We start from the raw sequence: 15,446 nt of genomic DNA, 5'->3' as shown, positions 1-15,446 counted from the left end.
GCCTATCATGGTGCCTGGTACACTCATATAATAGCTGCTTAGTGTATATTTGTTAAATGATTGACTATATTTAAGGAGATTCTTAGAAGACTCTGGATTTCAGAAAGTATTAAGGGTAATTTGAGGGTTACCAGTTTTACCAGAGCACCTGAGGATCCTAGATGTTTTTTCTTTTGGTTTTTACATTTTTATTTATTATTTATTTAAGACATGGGGATGGGAGTGGGGGAGACATCTGTAACAGCTTGGGGCCAGGACAGGCAGAAGCCAGAAATCAGGAACTCAACCAAGTCTCCCAAGTGGGTGGTAGGGACCCAACTACTTGAGCCATTACTGCTGCCTCCCTGGTGCAATTGGCAGGAAGGTAGAATTGGGAGTGAGGCCCGGATTCACCCGAGGCACGTGGATAGGGTTGTTGGCATCCCAAGGAGTGCCTTAACCACTAGGCCAAATGCCTACATCCGCTTTTTCTTTTTTTAAAAAAGTCTTCATTAGGCTGGCATTGTGGTGCATCCCACGTTGGAGTGTGGCTTGTCCTGGCTGCTCTGCTTCCTATCCAGCTCCCTACTACTACCTCTAGGAAAGCAGCAAAAGGTGGCCCAAGTGCCTGGGCCCCTGCCACTCATATGGGAGGACTGGATGGAGTTCCAGGTTCCTGGCTTCGGCCTGAACCAACCCTCCTGTTGCCACCATTTGGGGAGAGAACCTGCGGATGGAAGATCTTTCTGTCTCTCTGTCACTCTTCCTTTCAAATAAATGAAAAATAAATCTTTAAAAGCCAGAAGAAAAAGTCTGCATAAATGAAAAGACTGGAACATTACTGGGAGAATAGCTCTGTGATGAGGCTACTCTTTAAGCAGCTAGAGGAGTTTGTCTCCTATTGGGAAGAGAGACAGGTGCACACACAGATAGTTCTCAGGCAGTGTGACAAGGGCTGTGTGAGTTGTTTGGAGAAGGAGGTATATCTTTGGGTTGCCTGAGAAGCCTTAGGGGTTGAGAAATGATCTTCGTATTGCAATTAAGGAGATATTTTAGAGAGAGAGAGAGAATCATCATGTACAGGAGCCATGGAGATGAAAAAGTCCAAGTTAGACCCCCAGGGTATATTGGCAGCAGGAGAGATATCTGAGCCTGAAGAGAAACTTGGAGCCAGATTGTGAATTTTTATTCTCTAGCATTGGAAATTCACAATTATTGTTATTTTTAAAATTAAGTAGACTGTTGTGATGTTTTGTAAAAATGGCTTGCACGGCTTAGGAGAACATCGTATTACAGTCAGTAGGGTTGGGGCTCTGAAATCACGATGTGGGCACAGCCTGTCTGCTTCGTCTGCCAGCTGTGTGACCCTGTGCTGTTCTGTTATACTCTTTGTGCTGGTTTTTTTTTTTCCCCCTCCATGGGCACAGTGAGAAGCGTGATTTTTTTTTTCAGGTGTGTTGTGAGGATTAAGTGAGACAGGCATTGCTTAAAGTCACCTTGCAACCAGTCATGAGAGTGCCCCTTTCTTACTCTTAGACTTGAGAGTCTCTCGGGATTTTGAAACTATTTTACTTTCAGTGACCTGTGGAGCCATTTTGGAAGATGTTAGACGTTTCTGGGGCCAGCTTGCTTGGGCCATCCCTAATGGGATATCCCCAAAACAAAAGACAGCTCAAATGCGCTGTTGACCTCACGGGACTTGCCTCTTATTGTGCTTTCAATGAAAATTTCCTGTACTAATGCAAACCTTTCTTTTAAAGGTTTTAATTTATGAATTAGGAATGGAGTCATCGTATCTCCAGAAGCATCTTGGGGCATGCCTAACTCAAGGTCTTGCAGAAGTGGCAAGAGTTCGCCCGGTGGATCCGATAGAATATTTAGCACTGTGGATTTACAAGTATAAAGAAAATATGACTCTGGAAGAACTGGTAGGTATGCAGCTCTGTTTAGGACATTTAGAGGAGTAAAATAGTCGGTCGCAACTTCTCTGTTTTTTAAAAAAATTTCGATACTGCTTTTTTAAAATTACAAACATAATGTTTATTATAGAAAAACTTGGACAACATGGAAAAATAGAAAGGAGAAAAGATATCTGAAGAAAGTGTCTACTTTTATTTTTATGTATATTCTATGTATAGTCATTGTTCTGTATATCAACCCGTAGATTTTTTTTTGTACATGCTTTTCATCATTCTCTGTATGACTTCCGTTTTGTGCTTTCTATTCAAAGAAAACATACCTCTCCCCCACATGTTATATGGTTTCCAAAATGGATAGACTATAACCTGCCTAATCCTTTTCCTATTGGTGATGACGATCCTCCAAGCACTGTTTTTACAAATCGTTTGGTCTCTGGTGAGTCATGTGCTGTTGTTTTTGAAACAATCCTAGAGACAGAAGGAAATGGCCCAGCTGGAGCGTGAGCGAGAATTAGCTCTGATGGAGCAGGAGATGCTGGAGCGGCTCCGGGCTGAGGAGCTCCTGTTTCAGCAGGTGAGACGAGCAGGAGTCCGGCGGCGAGTGGAATGACAGAGCCCACCTTCCCGGGGTACAGCCCAGCCCTGAAACCTGCCGCCAGCTCTGGTGCCTCACAGGGCTTTCTGGTATCTTCAGCTTTGCATCCGTGTTTTTGTCATTTCTGCTGGAGAAGCAGTGCCAGCTGGGAAAAGGCAAACCTGGAGTGTGCAGTCTCAGCATCTCCGTGAGACCCTCCCCAGTGGTCACTGTGTCTGTTGTTGAACTGAAAAGTGCGCACACAAGGCCCCCAGGGATTTTTCAGGATCCGTGTTGAATGGAGTGTTGGGGTGGAGTAGTTAAGCAGGGGAGATGCAAAGCGTTAATAATGTTTTCTTTTTCTTTTTTTTAAAAAAATATTTATTTATTTATTTGAAAGAGTTACACAGAGAGAGAGGAGAGGCAGAGAGAGAGAGAGAGGTCTTCCATCCACTGGTTCACTCCCCAGATGGCCACAGTGGCTGAAGCTGCACTGATCTGAAGCCAGCAGCCAGGAGTTTCTTCCGGGTGTCCCATATGGGTGCAGGGGCCCAAGGACTTGGGCCATCTTCTACTGCTTTCCCAGGCCATAGCAGAGAGCTGGATTGGAAGTGGAGAAGCCAGGTCTCGAACTGGCGCCCATATGGGTTGCCAGTGCTTCAGGCCAGGGCATTAACCCTCTGCGCCACAGCACTGGCCACGTGTTAATATTTTCAAGGAGATTTTGAGGAAAAAGATTTTTTGTTGTTTTGAGTGGTAACATTAGGAGACAGAGTGATTCATAGAGTCAGATTTCCTTGGAGATAAGGGGAGATGGGGCCTGGAGCACGGGTTAAACAGGTGGATGAGCAAACACCTTTGTAACCCAGGGAAAGAGGGCAGGATGGATAGGCGTGAGTGAGCATGTGGCTTTCACGGCACAACGTTGGAAGCAGTGTCTGTATGACTGTTCCTGTACTCTTTATGAAGTAGTGACCTTGGTCCTCTGTGAAGCTCAGGGCAGCAGGAGGTATGTGCAGAGTGGACAAGGGTTAAAATGGTGGCTTTGGAGAACGGAAGAGAGCGAAAGTTAGCATTCCCTGGTAGCAGTTGGAGACCAAACACACATAATGGTGGTGTTTGGTTGGGCTGTGTGATTCTGATTTCCCCCGATTTAGGCCTGCATATCTGAGGTTGTAGACCCTTTGGCTGAAGTAGGTGTGGGGTGGCAGGATTGGGGAGCTAGAGGATAGTTGGAGGGGTGGGTCAGGGAGTATAATGTGGATTAGAACTAAGTGTGACCCACATCGGCAGTTCTGTTATCTAACACTTCACTCTAGGGTCTTGACTCGAGTGCACACATGTAGAAAATTGGAAAAGAAGGCCTCTGCTTTGCATGTGTGAATAAAAAGAAAAATAGAGACCTGATAAAATAGCTTCTCTGCCTAATCTGCCGTCCTTGATCCCTTAGAATAATTTCACTGCTTCCGAGACTTCATTTTCAGTCATTTCTCTTATTCTGGAAGGGAAGTTGCAACGTATTGAATGGGGTGTAAAAACTATCATCCAGACAGGCAAGGCATTCGAGCAACTCTTCTCACCAAAAGGCTGTACTCCTAAAAAAGCTGATTCTTTACGCATGTACTTTTTCCAGCCAGTGAAATAAAACATCAAGCATGTTTTAGTTCACTCATGTTTGGTAAAAGTCTTTCCTTGCTTGGATAACAAATGAGTTACTTGGAAATTTACTTTGGCTCCAGCCTTCTTTTCATTTTTAAATCTTGTGAAGAAATACATGGGATACTTCTATTTTTGGATTTTCTAATTTTTATTGCTTTTGCTTTCATATGAGTTGAGAATATTGTGATGAGTGCTTATTTTGGTTATGTTGATACTACATTCTATATAATAAAAGCCATATTTTTCTGTTTCTTTTGATAACAAAATATGGGGCAGGTATTTAGTGTAGCAATGAAGACTGCGCTTGGGATGCTTGCATCCCATATCAGAGTGCCTGGGTTCGAGTCCCGGTCCTGCTCCCAATCCTAGCTCCCTGCTAATGTGTACTCTGGCAGGCAGCAGGTGATGGCTCAAGTACTTGGGTCCCTGCCACCCATATGGGAGACCTGCATTGAATTCCCAGCATTTGGAAATTGAATCGGCAGATGGGAGATCTCTGTTTGTCCCTATCTCTCTGTCCCTCTGCCTCCCGATCAAATAAATGTAAAAATTGACAACAGAATAATCCATACTGCATTGTGCCTTAAAAGTGTGCCATTCAGAGTTCACTTTTCTTGTTTCGGTTGATGGGTATAATTAAAATAAAAATGTGCAGGTTAGTTATAGTGAGGTGCTGCAGATCCCATTGATTTATAACATTGTCATTGTGATTTGCAGCCAGTGGACTGAGCAGACGTGCAAAACAAAAGTAGCGCCTCACATGGTCTCTGTTGGAAGTAAAAGCAGTTGTAGGCCATACATAAGCAAATAAGAAGATGAACATGAGCATGGTGTAAAAGCCATTCCTAGCTTATGGGCTGGACAATTTGGGTCAGATTTGGCCCCTAGACTGTAATGCTGACCCCAATTTTATTGTAACATATATTGGTGATTATTCACAGTTCAGATAATGTTCTTAAGATTTCCTCACCCACTGTTCTACAACCAAGATTTGGCTATTTGAATATTCATTTATTTTATTCAAAAAAATTGCTGCAGTCTCATTTGTAGGTTCAAGAAGAACAAAGAAATGATTCATTTTGTCCAAATTGTGGTTTCCAAAATTAGCAGCTAAGAAAGCTTCTTTTTTAAAAAAATCCTGTACTTCATGAAATACTTGTAGAACCTAAAATATTAAGTGACTGTGACCATTTATTTTTGTGAGTTGCTGAAATTTCAGTGGGTATAACATAATTACCCTGGAACATTTAAAAGTTATAGTGTTAATTCCTTGCAATTAATCTGACTGTAATATGACTTATGTATTTCTGAATATTCAGCAACAGCTGGCGCTCCAGCTGGAGTTGGAAATGCAAGAAAAGGAGAGACAGAGAATAGAGGAACTACAGAAAGCTCAGGAACAATTGGAGAAGGTAATTTTAAGGTTTTTTTTTTGGTATAAAATAACTTTTATTTACATAATTTATATCTATAGAACATAACTGCTTTCTTTAGAACAACAAAATTTACAAATGACAGATACTGCTTTTTTTTGTCAAATACTTCTTCAAGCAAGATAATATACATGGTCACTTCTAATTCAAATAACATGGTGGTAAACAGTGGATATTAACATTTTTATCTGTGTCTCAATCATGTACCGACAATTAGGCCCTGAAGCCATCATACTGATTACTTTCTAAAGACATCAATGTTGAGAAGGAAAAATCAAGAAAAGATAAATACCTTCAATCACATCTCCTTTAAGATTTATAAAATCAATTCTTCGCAACATCTTCTTACATTAATCAGACTCAGCATAGGTTTTTCCATCTTACAAGATAAATACACTGACTATGTTTCTCTTTGCCCAAGATTCATTTTAAGAATAACTAGGATAGTTTAGTTGGCCAACTTTATCCTCTAATAAAAGGAATGCCCTCTGTATTTTAAGTTTTATAAATGTTTTGTTTGAAGATATATTAAGTTCTTTGAAATACTGAGGGTATTTGATATCTGAGACAGTAGTATGTTAGACGTGTTAGCAACAATAATTTACACTTAAAATGTTTTCATGCAGATTTTTTTTTTTTTGGACAGGCAGAGTTAGACAGTGTGAGAGAGAGACAGGGAGAGGTCCTCCCTCCATTGGTTCACCCCCCAAATGGCTGCTACAGCCAGCGCTGCGCCAATCTGAAGCCAGGAGCCAGGTGCTTCCTCCTGGTCTCCCATGCGGGTGCAGGGCCCAAGCACTTGGGCCATCCTCCACTGCCTTCCCGGGCCACAGCAGAGAGCTGGACTGCAAGAGGAGCAACCAGGACAGAACCGGCGCCCCAACTGGGACTAGAACCCGGGGTGCTGGCACCGCAGGCGGAGGATTAGCCTAGTAAGCCACGGCGCCAGCCCTGACTGCTTCACTTCTGATCCAGCTTCCTGCTAATGGCCTGGGAGGGCAGAGGAGGGTGGCCAAAGTGTGTGGGAGACCAGGGTGGAGTTCCTGGCTCCTGGCTTTGGCTGGTCCCAACCCAGCCAGCGTGGCACTTTGGAGAGTAAACCAACATGGAGGATTTCTGTCTCACTGTCTCTTCTTCTCTGTCACTCTGTCTATGAAATAAATAAATAAAACTTTCAAAAAAGTTTTATTTAATTATATATGAAACATAGTTGTCTTCTATTAATATAGAATAGTAAATAAAATAATAAAGTAAATAAAATAAAAGTAAATAAAGTCAAGGTCTGTGATTTTGTGTTAAGTGCATTCAGATCACTCTTCAAAGACTGATAGAATTTGGCTTTAGGTTGAATATAGCACTGGTAAAAATAAAAATGCTTGAAAATTAATGTGAAGCAAAATGAAATATGTTCAAAATATTCTTTTCATTTTATCTGTTATAGGAAATGAGAATGGAAAGTATCGCTAAGGGTGAGGATAGTTTACGTTCAGAGGTGAGAAACAAAAGATTTTAATTTATGTGAAATGAATGAGTTTCCTGAAATGTAAGGCTTAATTTTGATGCATTAGTAGCTAACTTTTAAATAAGGATATTATCACAATTGATATTCAAAATATACTAGTAATATGATGTGCTTTGAAGCAAAATTTCAAAGTAGATAGGAAAAAATTAGTTATTCAACTTTGTATTTTTTTTAAGATTTTTTTTTTTTTTGAAAGTCAGAGTTACAAGAGAGCGAAGGAGAGGCAGAGAGAGAGAGAGGTCTTCCATCTGCTGGTTCACTCCCCAGTTGGCTGCAACGGCTGGAGCTGCGCCGATCCGAAGCCAGGAGCCAGGAGCTTCTTCCGTGTCTCCCACGCGGTGCAGGGGCCCAAGGACTTAGGCCATCTTCTACTGCTTTCCCAGGCCATAGCAGAGAGTTGGATCGGAAGTGGAGCAGCTGGCACTTGAACTAGTGCCCATATGGGATGCTGGCACTGCAGGCCAGGGCACAGTGGGGCCTGCAGTGGGGGCCCTTTTGTTTATATTTTTAAAAAGAGTATCCTGAGATATTCACCATATTACTTATATATTTTAAATTTGTGCATGTACTTTTATGTTTTAGCAATTATTACTAGAATTCCATTGTTATTAAGAGGTATTGCTTAGTTGTTTTAAATAATAATGCTGAATTTTGATGTTGTAATTCAGAAATTTCTTACAAAAATTGAAAGAAAAGTAATATATTAATTTTGAAGTGATTTAAAAGTAAAAATAAGTTTTTTGATTGCAGGAATCACTACTAGACTCAGGCAAAACCCTAGCTGAAATTAGTGATCGATACGGAGCACCAAATTTGAGCAGAGTGGAAGAACTTGATGAACCAATGCTGTCTGATGTAAGGATCTAAATGTTAAAAACAGATTTTTTTCCCCTTTGGTAAAGTCTAGTGCAAACGAGGCCAAGCTTTGCTGGCAAATGGACTTTTGCTTCATAGGCAGAAAGCCAGTTGCCTGGTTGCTGACCGTAGTCCTAATTGGCATTTTGCCCTTTTGCTAATGTGTGACTGGCATATTCAAATCTGTGTACATCTATATATCTGTATCTATGGCTGAGTCATGGTTGTCTGCATATTTGGAGCTAGACTTTGGAAAATTCAAAGCCTCTTCAAAATATGTATTTAAAATTATTTTGTGAAATACATAATATTCAATTTCAGGGGATACTATTTTGGTTTACAGTAGCAAAGCCCAGAACAATTAAAATCCTAATGAGAGTGTATGCTTCAACAGTATAAATGTACTTTTTTAAGTTGAACAAGAATATCGTGTCTTGCATGTGCCTGCCACTGTGCCAGATGCAGCCGTGACCATGGTAGATATTTCTTTGTGGAGTTTGCTGTCTAGAGGGGAAACAGACAATTCAATCAGACAAGTTTATTTTTGGTTGTTTGTTTAACAGATAGAGGTATAGACAGTGAGAGAGAAAGAGGAGAGACAGAGAGAAAGGTCTTCCTTCCATTGGTTCACTCCCCAAATGGCTGCTACGGCTGGCGCTGTGCTGATCTGAAGCCAGGAGCCAGGTGCTTCTTCCTGGTCTCCCATGCGAGTGCAGGGGCCCAAGCACTTGGGCCATCCTCCACTGCCCTCCTGGGCCACAGCAGACAGCTGGACTGGAAGAGGAGCAACTGGGACTAGAACCCGGTGCCCATATGGGATGCCAGCGCTGCAAGCGGAGGATTAACCAAGTGAGCCACAGCGTTGGCCCCAATCAGACAAGTTTTTAATGGTGCTTATTGGAGTGACAAGACGATGTATTGTCCAAACCAGCATGCTTTTGAGAACAAAAGGAGCCAGATCAGCAGGTGTGAACCAGCACTGTCCTGGCAGAGAAGTGCGTTTGGCTCCTGTAGTCAGTGTGCACTAAGTGGGAGAGGCAGAGGCGTGGAGGAGCCTTGGTCTGTGAGGACCCGGGAAGGAAGTCAGTGATTCGTAGCTCAGTGCTGAGAGCACAGAAGGTGTAGAGATTCAGGGAAGAGAGATTACAGAGATGAGGGAAGGGAGGCATCAGGGTTCAGACGTGAAAGAACTTGCAGCTCCTGCTCAGAGGCTTATATTTTATTGTATAGGGATTGATATGATCAGAACTGCATTTTATTTTACTTTTCCTGGTGGTTTAAATTTTATTAATCTTTTCTGCATTTTAAAATTTCTTTATAATGACAAATTACTTTTATAATCAAGAAGAGAAGTTCCACATACTAGGACAACAATTACCTTAATAGTTCCAAGATCCATTGGATTTTTGACAATATCATAGTGTCCAAAAGCATGAGCACCAACAGGGTTAGAAAAGGGCCATGCATACGATAAGTGCTCCTTTAAGAATCTCACTCCGGTGCCTCAATTGTTCAATTACTTTAACACTCTTTAAAGCTTCACATTGTTGCTGAGAGTCTGGCAAAATATTCTTCAGCAGTTTCTTTTGTTTGTGGCATTCCTACTGATTTTTTTTCCTGTAAGTTTTGGAGAAGATGCACTATTGGCTTTAACTACTGACGTTGTAGGAGCTGTTGTATCTGCTTTTCTCTTGACACCCTCTGTGAGTTGGGCCACAGTTTGTGAGCTAGAAGTGGGTGGAGCTCCTTGCGTGGTGTGTAAGGGAGAAGTAGATGTCTGGAAACACAGAGGGAGTCATGTGCTGCTTGACTAGCTTTTCTGTTGCTTGGGAGATGTTTTTCCTTTAATAGAAGCCACAGCTGCAATCTGCTGAGTGCCTTGCCTTACTCGTGCCTTAGCGCCCACAACTGGTTCTTCTGTGGCATTGGAGACAGTTTCTGCACCGACAACTGCTCTAGAGCTTGTGCCGTAAGAACAATGCCGTCGTCTCCAGGCTCGTTATATAAATAACATGGCATTGATTCTCCAAATGCTTCTTAATCATGTTTAAAGCCATTGTCTTTATAATGGTGTAATAATCAGGCAAATCACACAATTTGAGCTTCACGGCATCCACAGGCTGTTGAAAAGGCCAAGAGAAACTGTGCTTCCCAAGAGCCTTTAAGACAACTTTCTGTAGGTTCTGCAGCTGATTTGTCAGCCGCCCGTTTTTCTCAGTGTTTATAAACTCTGGTGGAGGAGGGTTAACGAGAGCTGTTTGTCGACTTGGCAGAGACATGCTGAGCTGCTTCAAATCCCGGTACCCGAATGTTGTCTACATGTATGTGTCCTCTGAAGAAAAGGACCTCGCGAGATCGTCCCTGGCAGACTGTGCAAGATTGAGTGGTGCCGGGAGCCGGTCGCGGATGCTCGCCGCCAGCCCTCACCCCAGTGCCTGCCCAGATCTGCATTTTATTATTATTATTATTACTATTTTGACAGGCAGAGTGGACAGTGAGAGAGAGACAGAGAGAAAGGTCTTCCTTTTCTGTTGGTTCACCCCTCAATGGCCGCTCCGGCGGTGTGCTGCAGCCGGCGCACCGCGCCGATCTGAAGCCAGGAGCCAGGTGCTTCCCCTGGTCTCCCATGCGGGTGCAGGGCCCAAAGACCTGGGCCATCCTGCACTGCACTCCCGGGCCACAGCAGAGAGCTGGACTGGAAGAGGAGCAACTGCAACCGGGACAGAATCCGGCGCCCCGACTGGGACTAGAACCCGGGGTGCCAGCGCCGCAGGTGGAGGATTAGCCTAGTGAGCCACAGCGCCAGCCAGAACTGCATTTTAGAAAGACCATCTGGCTGTAGAATGGGGACTGTGGTTGTGATCTAGAGAGACAAGACATAGGTAGCCTGAAGTGAGTGGCATTTATGACAACCATTCAGAGAGTGGAGCAGGACTCAGCGATAGTCCATGGGCCACTCTGTATTAATTAATTAATTAATTTGTATTATGATCTGGCACTATGCAGAGAGCTAGGCAATACCAGTGAACAAAACGCCTTTCCTCTGGGGGCCATGTTCCACTGGGAAAGTGCTCCGAGGGACAGAGCAGGGAAACCTGCCCTGGTCTGGGAGGGTCTTCCTGAAGAAGCAACCTTTAAGGCATTAACCTGAGGTGAGCCCAGAGGATGGGGAGAGCAAGGTGCTTTCAAGGGTCTGAAGCAGTCCAGTAGCATGGCTGAGTTGCAGGAGCCCAGGGAATTGTGTGTTGAAACTGGAGCGGTGGATAAAGGCCAGATCACACTGGGCTCTGTGTTTTGTTAGGGATGTTGAGCTGAAGTGAGGTGGGAATTTTGGAAAAGAGTAAAGGAAGAGATCTGTGTCTCTGTAAGATGGGAAGGCAAGAGGATTGAGGGGGGCAGTAGTAGGAAAGGAACCCTACCCAGGAAGTTACTGCGGTCACACAGATGCAGATGACCAGGGTTGGACAGTGGACACAGGGAGAAAGAACTGAGTGAATCTGAGATTGGCTACAAGAATAGGGGAGAGAAGGGAGCAGGAGGAGGCCCAGAGTTCTTCCCCTGGGCAACTGATATTACCATTTGATGAGCTGACAAACGTAGGGAAATGAATTAGGCTTTTAGAAAATGATGGCTTTAATGGTGGACATGTTGACTTTGAGGTTACTCTGAGACATGCAGGTTAGGGTGCCTACAGAGCAGTTGGTGGACAGTGTAGGTGTGGAGGACAAGGGAGAGGCCCAGGCGAGACTGAAATTTGGCAGTTATGGGCATAAGTGCTAAATCAAGCTAGGGGAGTGAGCAAGGTACAAAGGAGAGCATATGGTGTGTGAAGGATGGGGGCTCTGGGGGAAACTCAGAAATTCCAACATGTAGGGATAAGGACAGTAAGAGGACCTCCACAAGGAGGTTAAGAAAGGGTAGTGCTAGCTTTTCATTGCTACAAGAAAACACTCAAGATAAGCTAATTATGAAGGAGGGAAGTTTATTCTGGCTCATGGTTTTGGAGGTGCGCAGACCAAGATTAGGTGTTCTCATTTGTCTGGCCATCTGGTGAGGCCAGAGCATGACAGTGTCTGAACAATGCAGGAAACTGATCAGGTGGTGAGTCGGGGGCAGAGCACGTGGCTAGGCCCGACTGGGCTTCTATAACCAATTCTCTTGTATGAACTACATTCTGAGGGCACCCCTCCCCATGACTAAGGACCCCTTCCTAGCCCATTCCTGAACACCATAATTGGATTAAGTTTCCACTCTCTTAGTACCATTACTTTATGACTCTGAGGATTGAATGTGTGAGTTCAGGAGCCATATCATATTTGACCCAGAGCACATAAAAACAGAAGTAGAAGAAAAGTTGGGATAATGGATACCTGAAAATGTCATTTATGGTTACATTCTATTTGGGTATTCTTTGAAATGATCAGAAATTCCTAAAAAGCTTCATCAATGCAGTCACATAGAAATGACCTAAACTATGTTTTCTTTGGCTTGTATCTTTTCACAGGCCTAATTGTATTAAAGTATATATTTTTTTATTTTGCTTTTTAGGTCGCATTAAACATTGATCAAGATTTGTAGGATCAACGATCCAAAGAGCAAGAAAATAAAATTGTTTTGGCTGATTTAAAATTTCAAAACAGGAAGTCCTCTTTTTTTCCCCTTAAACTTGAACTCTTTTTTTTTAAATAAAAAAAAATTCATTGTGAATTTTTTTGAAAGGCAGAGCCATATAGAAAGAGGAAGGGAGGGAGGGAGGGAGATAACTTCCACTTGCTGGTTCACTCCCCAAATGGTTGCCAGCAGCTGAGTCACCACCAGGCTGAAGCCAGGAGCCAGGAGCTCCATTCAGGTCTCCCACGTGGCGGACACTGGCCATCCTTCACTGCCTTCCCAGGAAGTCGGGTCAGAAGCACAGCAGCAGGAACTTGAACCCGTGCTCTGATATGGGATGCCAGTGTTGCAAGCAGTAACTTAACCCACTGTACCACGATGCTGCCCCCAAACTCTACTTGCTTCCCTCTAGACACCTCTATGAATGGGCTTCAAAGGTAGCCTTAAAACATGGCCTTTGCTTTTCCAATGTAACTGGTTTTTCATGTGAAGTAACCAAACAAGGCAAATGGGAGACAAGCTGAAAGAATGGGTGCAACTGTGTGAGGACAAGGTGGCCTGAGAGGAGAGTTGCCAGTGTGTGCACAGTGAATGAGGCTACTACGGGGTGGGGAGCAGGAGCCCTTAATGAGCTTTAAATAGGCTGCTTTCCGCTGGGAGTGAGCTATAAAGCATTCCTGTTTGCTGGAAGGTGTGGCTTTGCAGAATCACTTAATGCACACAGCTGTGATGTGGCTGGGGAGGTAGAGGAATGTTCACCCCTCCCCTAGCAGGGGAGGTTTCTCAAGCTTAGGTTGCTCATCCCCACCTAAGAACAGATGGGAAAATTTGCCCTCTCTCCCTCCTCTGCCCAGTTGTGTGTCCAGGATCTGTCTTTGTCTTTGGATGTTGTAGGGAGGATCCACACGGAGTAGGTTGACCTGTGCTATCTGCTGGATTTGAGTATGGTTTATCCTACAAAGCTTCAAAGTTGGAAGCTTGGTCTCCAGTGTGGCAGTGCTAAGTGGTGGTGGGGACTGGTGGGAGGTGCTTAGATGACTGGGGGCATGCCTTTGAAAGGGATTGGTGTGGTCCTCTTGCCACCCCCCACTGCCACCATGCCAGTCACACTTGGTTTCCTGCCTTGCTATGTGAGCTGTCCCAGGTGGCTGTAGTGCCATCTGTTGTGAGGCCTTCACCAGAACGGAGTAGGGCCCAGTGCTATGCCCTTGAGCCTCCAAAGTGTGAGCTAAATGACCCTCTTTATAAAGTGTCAGCATCAGGTGTTTTATTGCAGTAATTCAAAGCAGGCTAATACAAATGGAGACCAAGTCAGGGCGTGCAAAGAAGTAGCATTTCTGTGGGTCAGTCAGAGGGTTCCGGTATTGGGGCAACTGATGAAAGAGTTCACTAGATACAGGCTATGCGTCTCGGCCCCTTTGAAGTTTCAGGTGTGGCCTTGGACTTTGGGGGACGTCTTAACTTCCTGTACAAAGTCCTTCCAAATCTGAGCATGTGGTATGAGTCCTTTTTCTTCATAAGGGCACAGTTGTGAAAACAAATGCCACAAAGAAGATGCTTGTCCTAAAAAAAGTCTATTTTTATACTTTTCTTGAGGCAATGAGAACAGAACAGCCTCATTGCTTAAATGGGAAGATAAAAAAGGAGAAAATAATAGGAAAAATACTTGTTTCATTAGGAAGGAATGTTATCCTGTTAACCAGTTCTGTATATTTTTGAGAAAATGTCTTAGGTACTCTGGAAACATGACTTCTGTGTCAGTCTGGCCCAGCGTGGGCGACCTTCCCACATTTCTGTCTACCCACACAAGAGTGTGCAGTGGGGACAGGGAGCACCGTGTCCTCCCAATCCTTGGCCTCAGCCTAGGAGGGTGCCATAATTGAGGCTGGGGGTGGGAGCCGGGCACTGGGATGTCTTGGGCTCAGCATAGCCCGTGAAAGTGTCTGAGAGGCATGCCCTGGAGCCAGGATTTAGAAGCAAGGGTCTCCTGAGTGTTGCCTAGTCACAGGTGAATTGCTGTGGCTCTGGAATAGAGTCTCTTTTTTAAAGATTTATTTTATTTATTTGAAAGATAGAGTTACAGAGAGAGAGAGAGAGAGAGAGAGAGAGAGAGAGAGAGGTCTTCTATCTGCTGGTTCACTCCCCAGATAGCTGCAATGGCTGGAGCTGCGCCAATCTGAAGGTAGGAGCCAGGAACTTCTTCTGGGTCTTCCATGTGGGTGCAGAGGCCCAAGCACTTGGGCCATCTTCTGCTGCTTTCCCAGGCCATAGCAGAGAGCTGGATCAGAAGAAGAGCAGCCGGGACTAGAATTGGCGCCCATATGGGATGCCTGAGCCTCAGGCCAGGGCTTTAACCTGCTGTGTCACAGCGCTGGCCCCCTGGGGTAGAGTCTTGAAGCGATCCCAATCAGGGCTCAGCATAAGGGGAGAGAGGCTCCTGTCCCTGCAGGCAGATGACTCACAAATAGAGCAGCTGCCCTGGGCTGTCTCTCAGGATCTCAGAGTTTATTTATTTATTTATTTATTTATTTATTTTTTTTTTTTTTACTGATGGCAGCATAACTCATTCTAGACTCACCCAATGGTAGGAATAGACATGGCTCCTATTCTGACAGATGTTGTGTTGCTAAATGATGTCCCAGGCTTGGCTGAAATAGTGTATATCTTCCTGCTCAGCTGGTCTTGAGGAAGATAAAGATTCCAGAAGAAGGGAAATAGGTGAAAAATAAAGGAGAGATACAAAAGACATAAGCATGGGAAACTAAACATATATATATATATATTTAAGATTTATTTATTTACTTGAAAGGCAGAGTTACAGAGAGGCAGAGGGAAAGCGAGGTCTTCCATCCAATGGTTCACTCCCCAGATGGCCACCATGGCCGGAGCTGCGG

At 44.0% G+C, this 15,446-nt stretch overlaps 1 protein-coding gene and 1 pseudogene across 1 annotated transcript; one reads left to right on the top strand and one right to left on the bottom strand.

The window, feature by feature from the left end:
• Window positions 1-1,760: 1,760 nt before the first annotated feature.
• On the top strand, window positions 1,761-12,519 carry DYDC1 (DPY30 domain containing 1). Its single transcript, XM_062215282.1, has 6 exons — window positions 1,761-1,907; window positions 2,371-2,472; window positions 5,451-5,543; window positions 7,006-7,056; window positions 7,837-7,941; window positions 12,490-12,519. The coding sequence occupies exons 1-6, from the start codon at window positions 1,761-1,763 to the stop codon at window positions 12,517-12,519; spliced, it is 528 nt and encodes a 175-aa protein (XP_062071266.1).
• Window positions 9,040-10,220, bottom strand: LOC133776298 (bromodomain testis-specific protein-like; annotated as a pseudogene).
• Window positions 12,520-15,446: the final 2,927 nt, after the last annotated feature.

This window comes from Lepus europaeus, chromosome 17 (assembly GCF_033115175.1).
Source record: "Lepus europaeus isolate LE1 chromosome 17, mLepTim1.pri, whole genome shotgun sequence".
Classification (NCBI taxonomy): Eukaryota; Metazoa; Chordata; class Mammalia; order Lagomorpha; family Leporidae; genus Lepus; species Lepus europaeus.
This window is presented reverse-complemented; position numbering and strand designations above follow the sequence as displayed.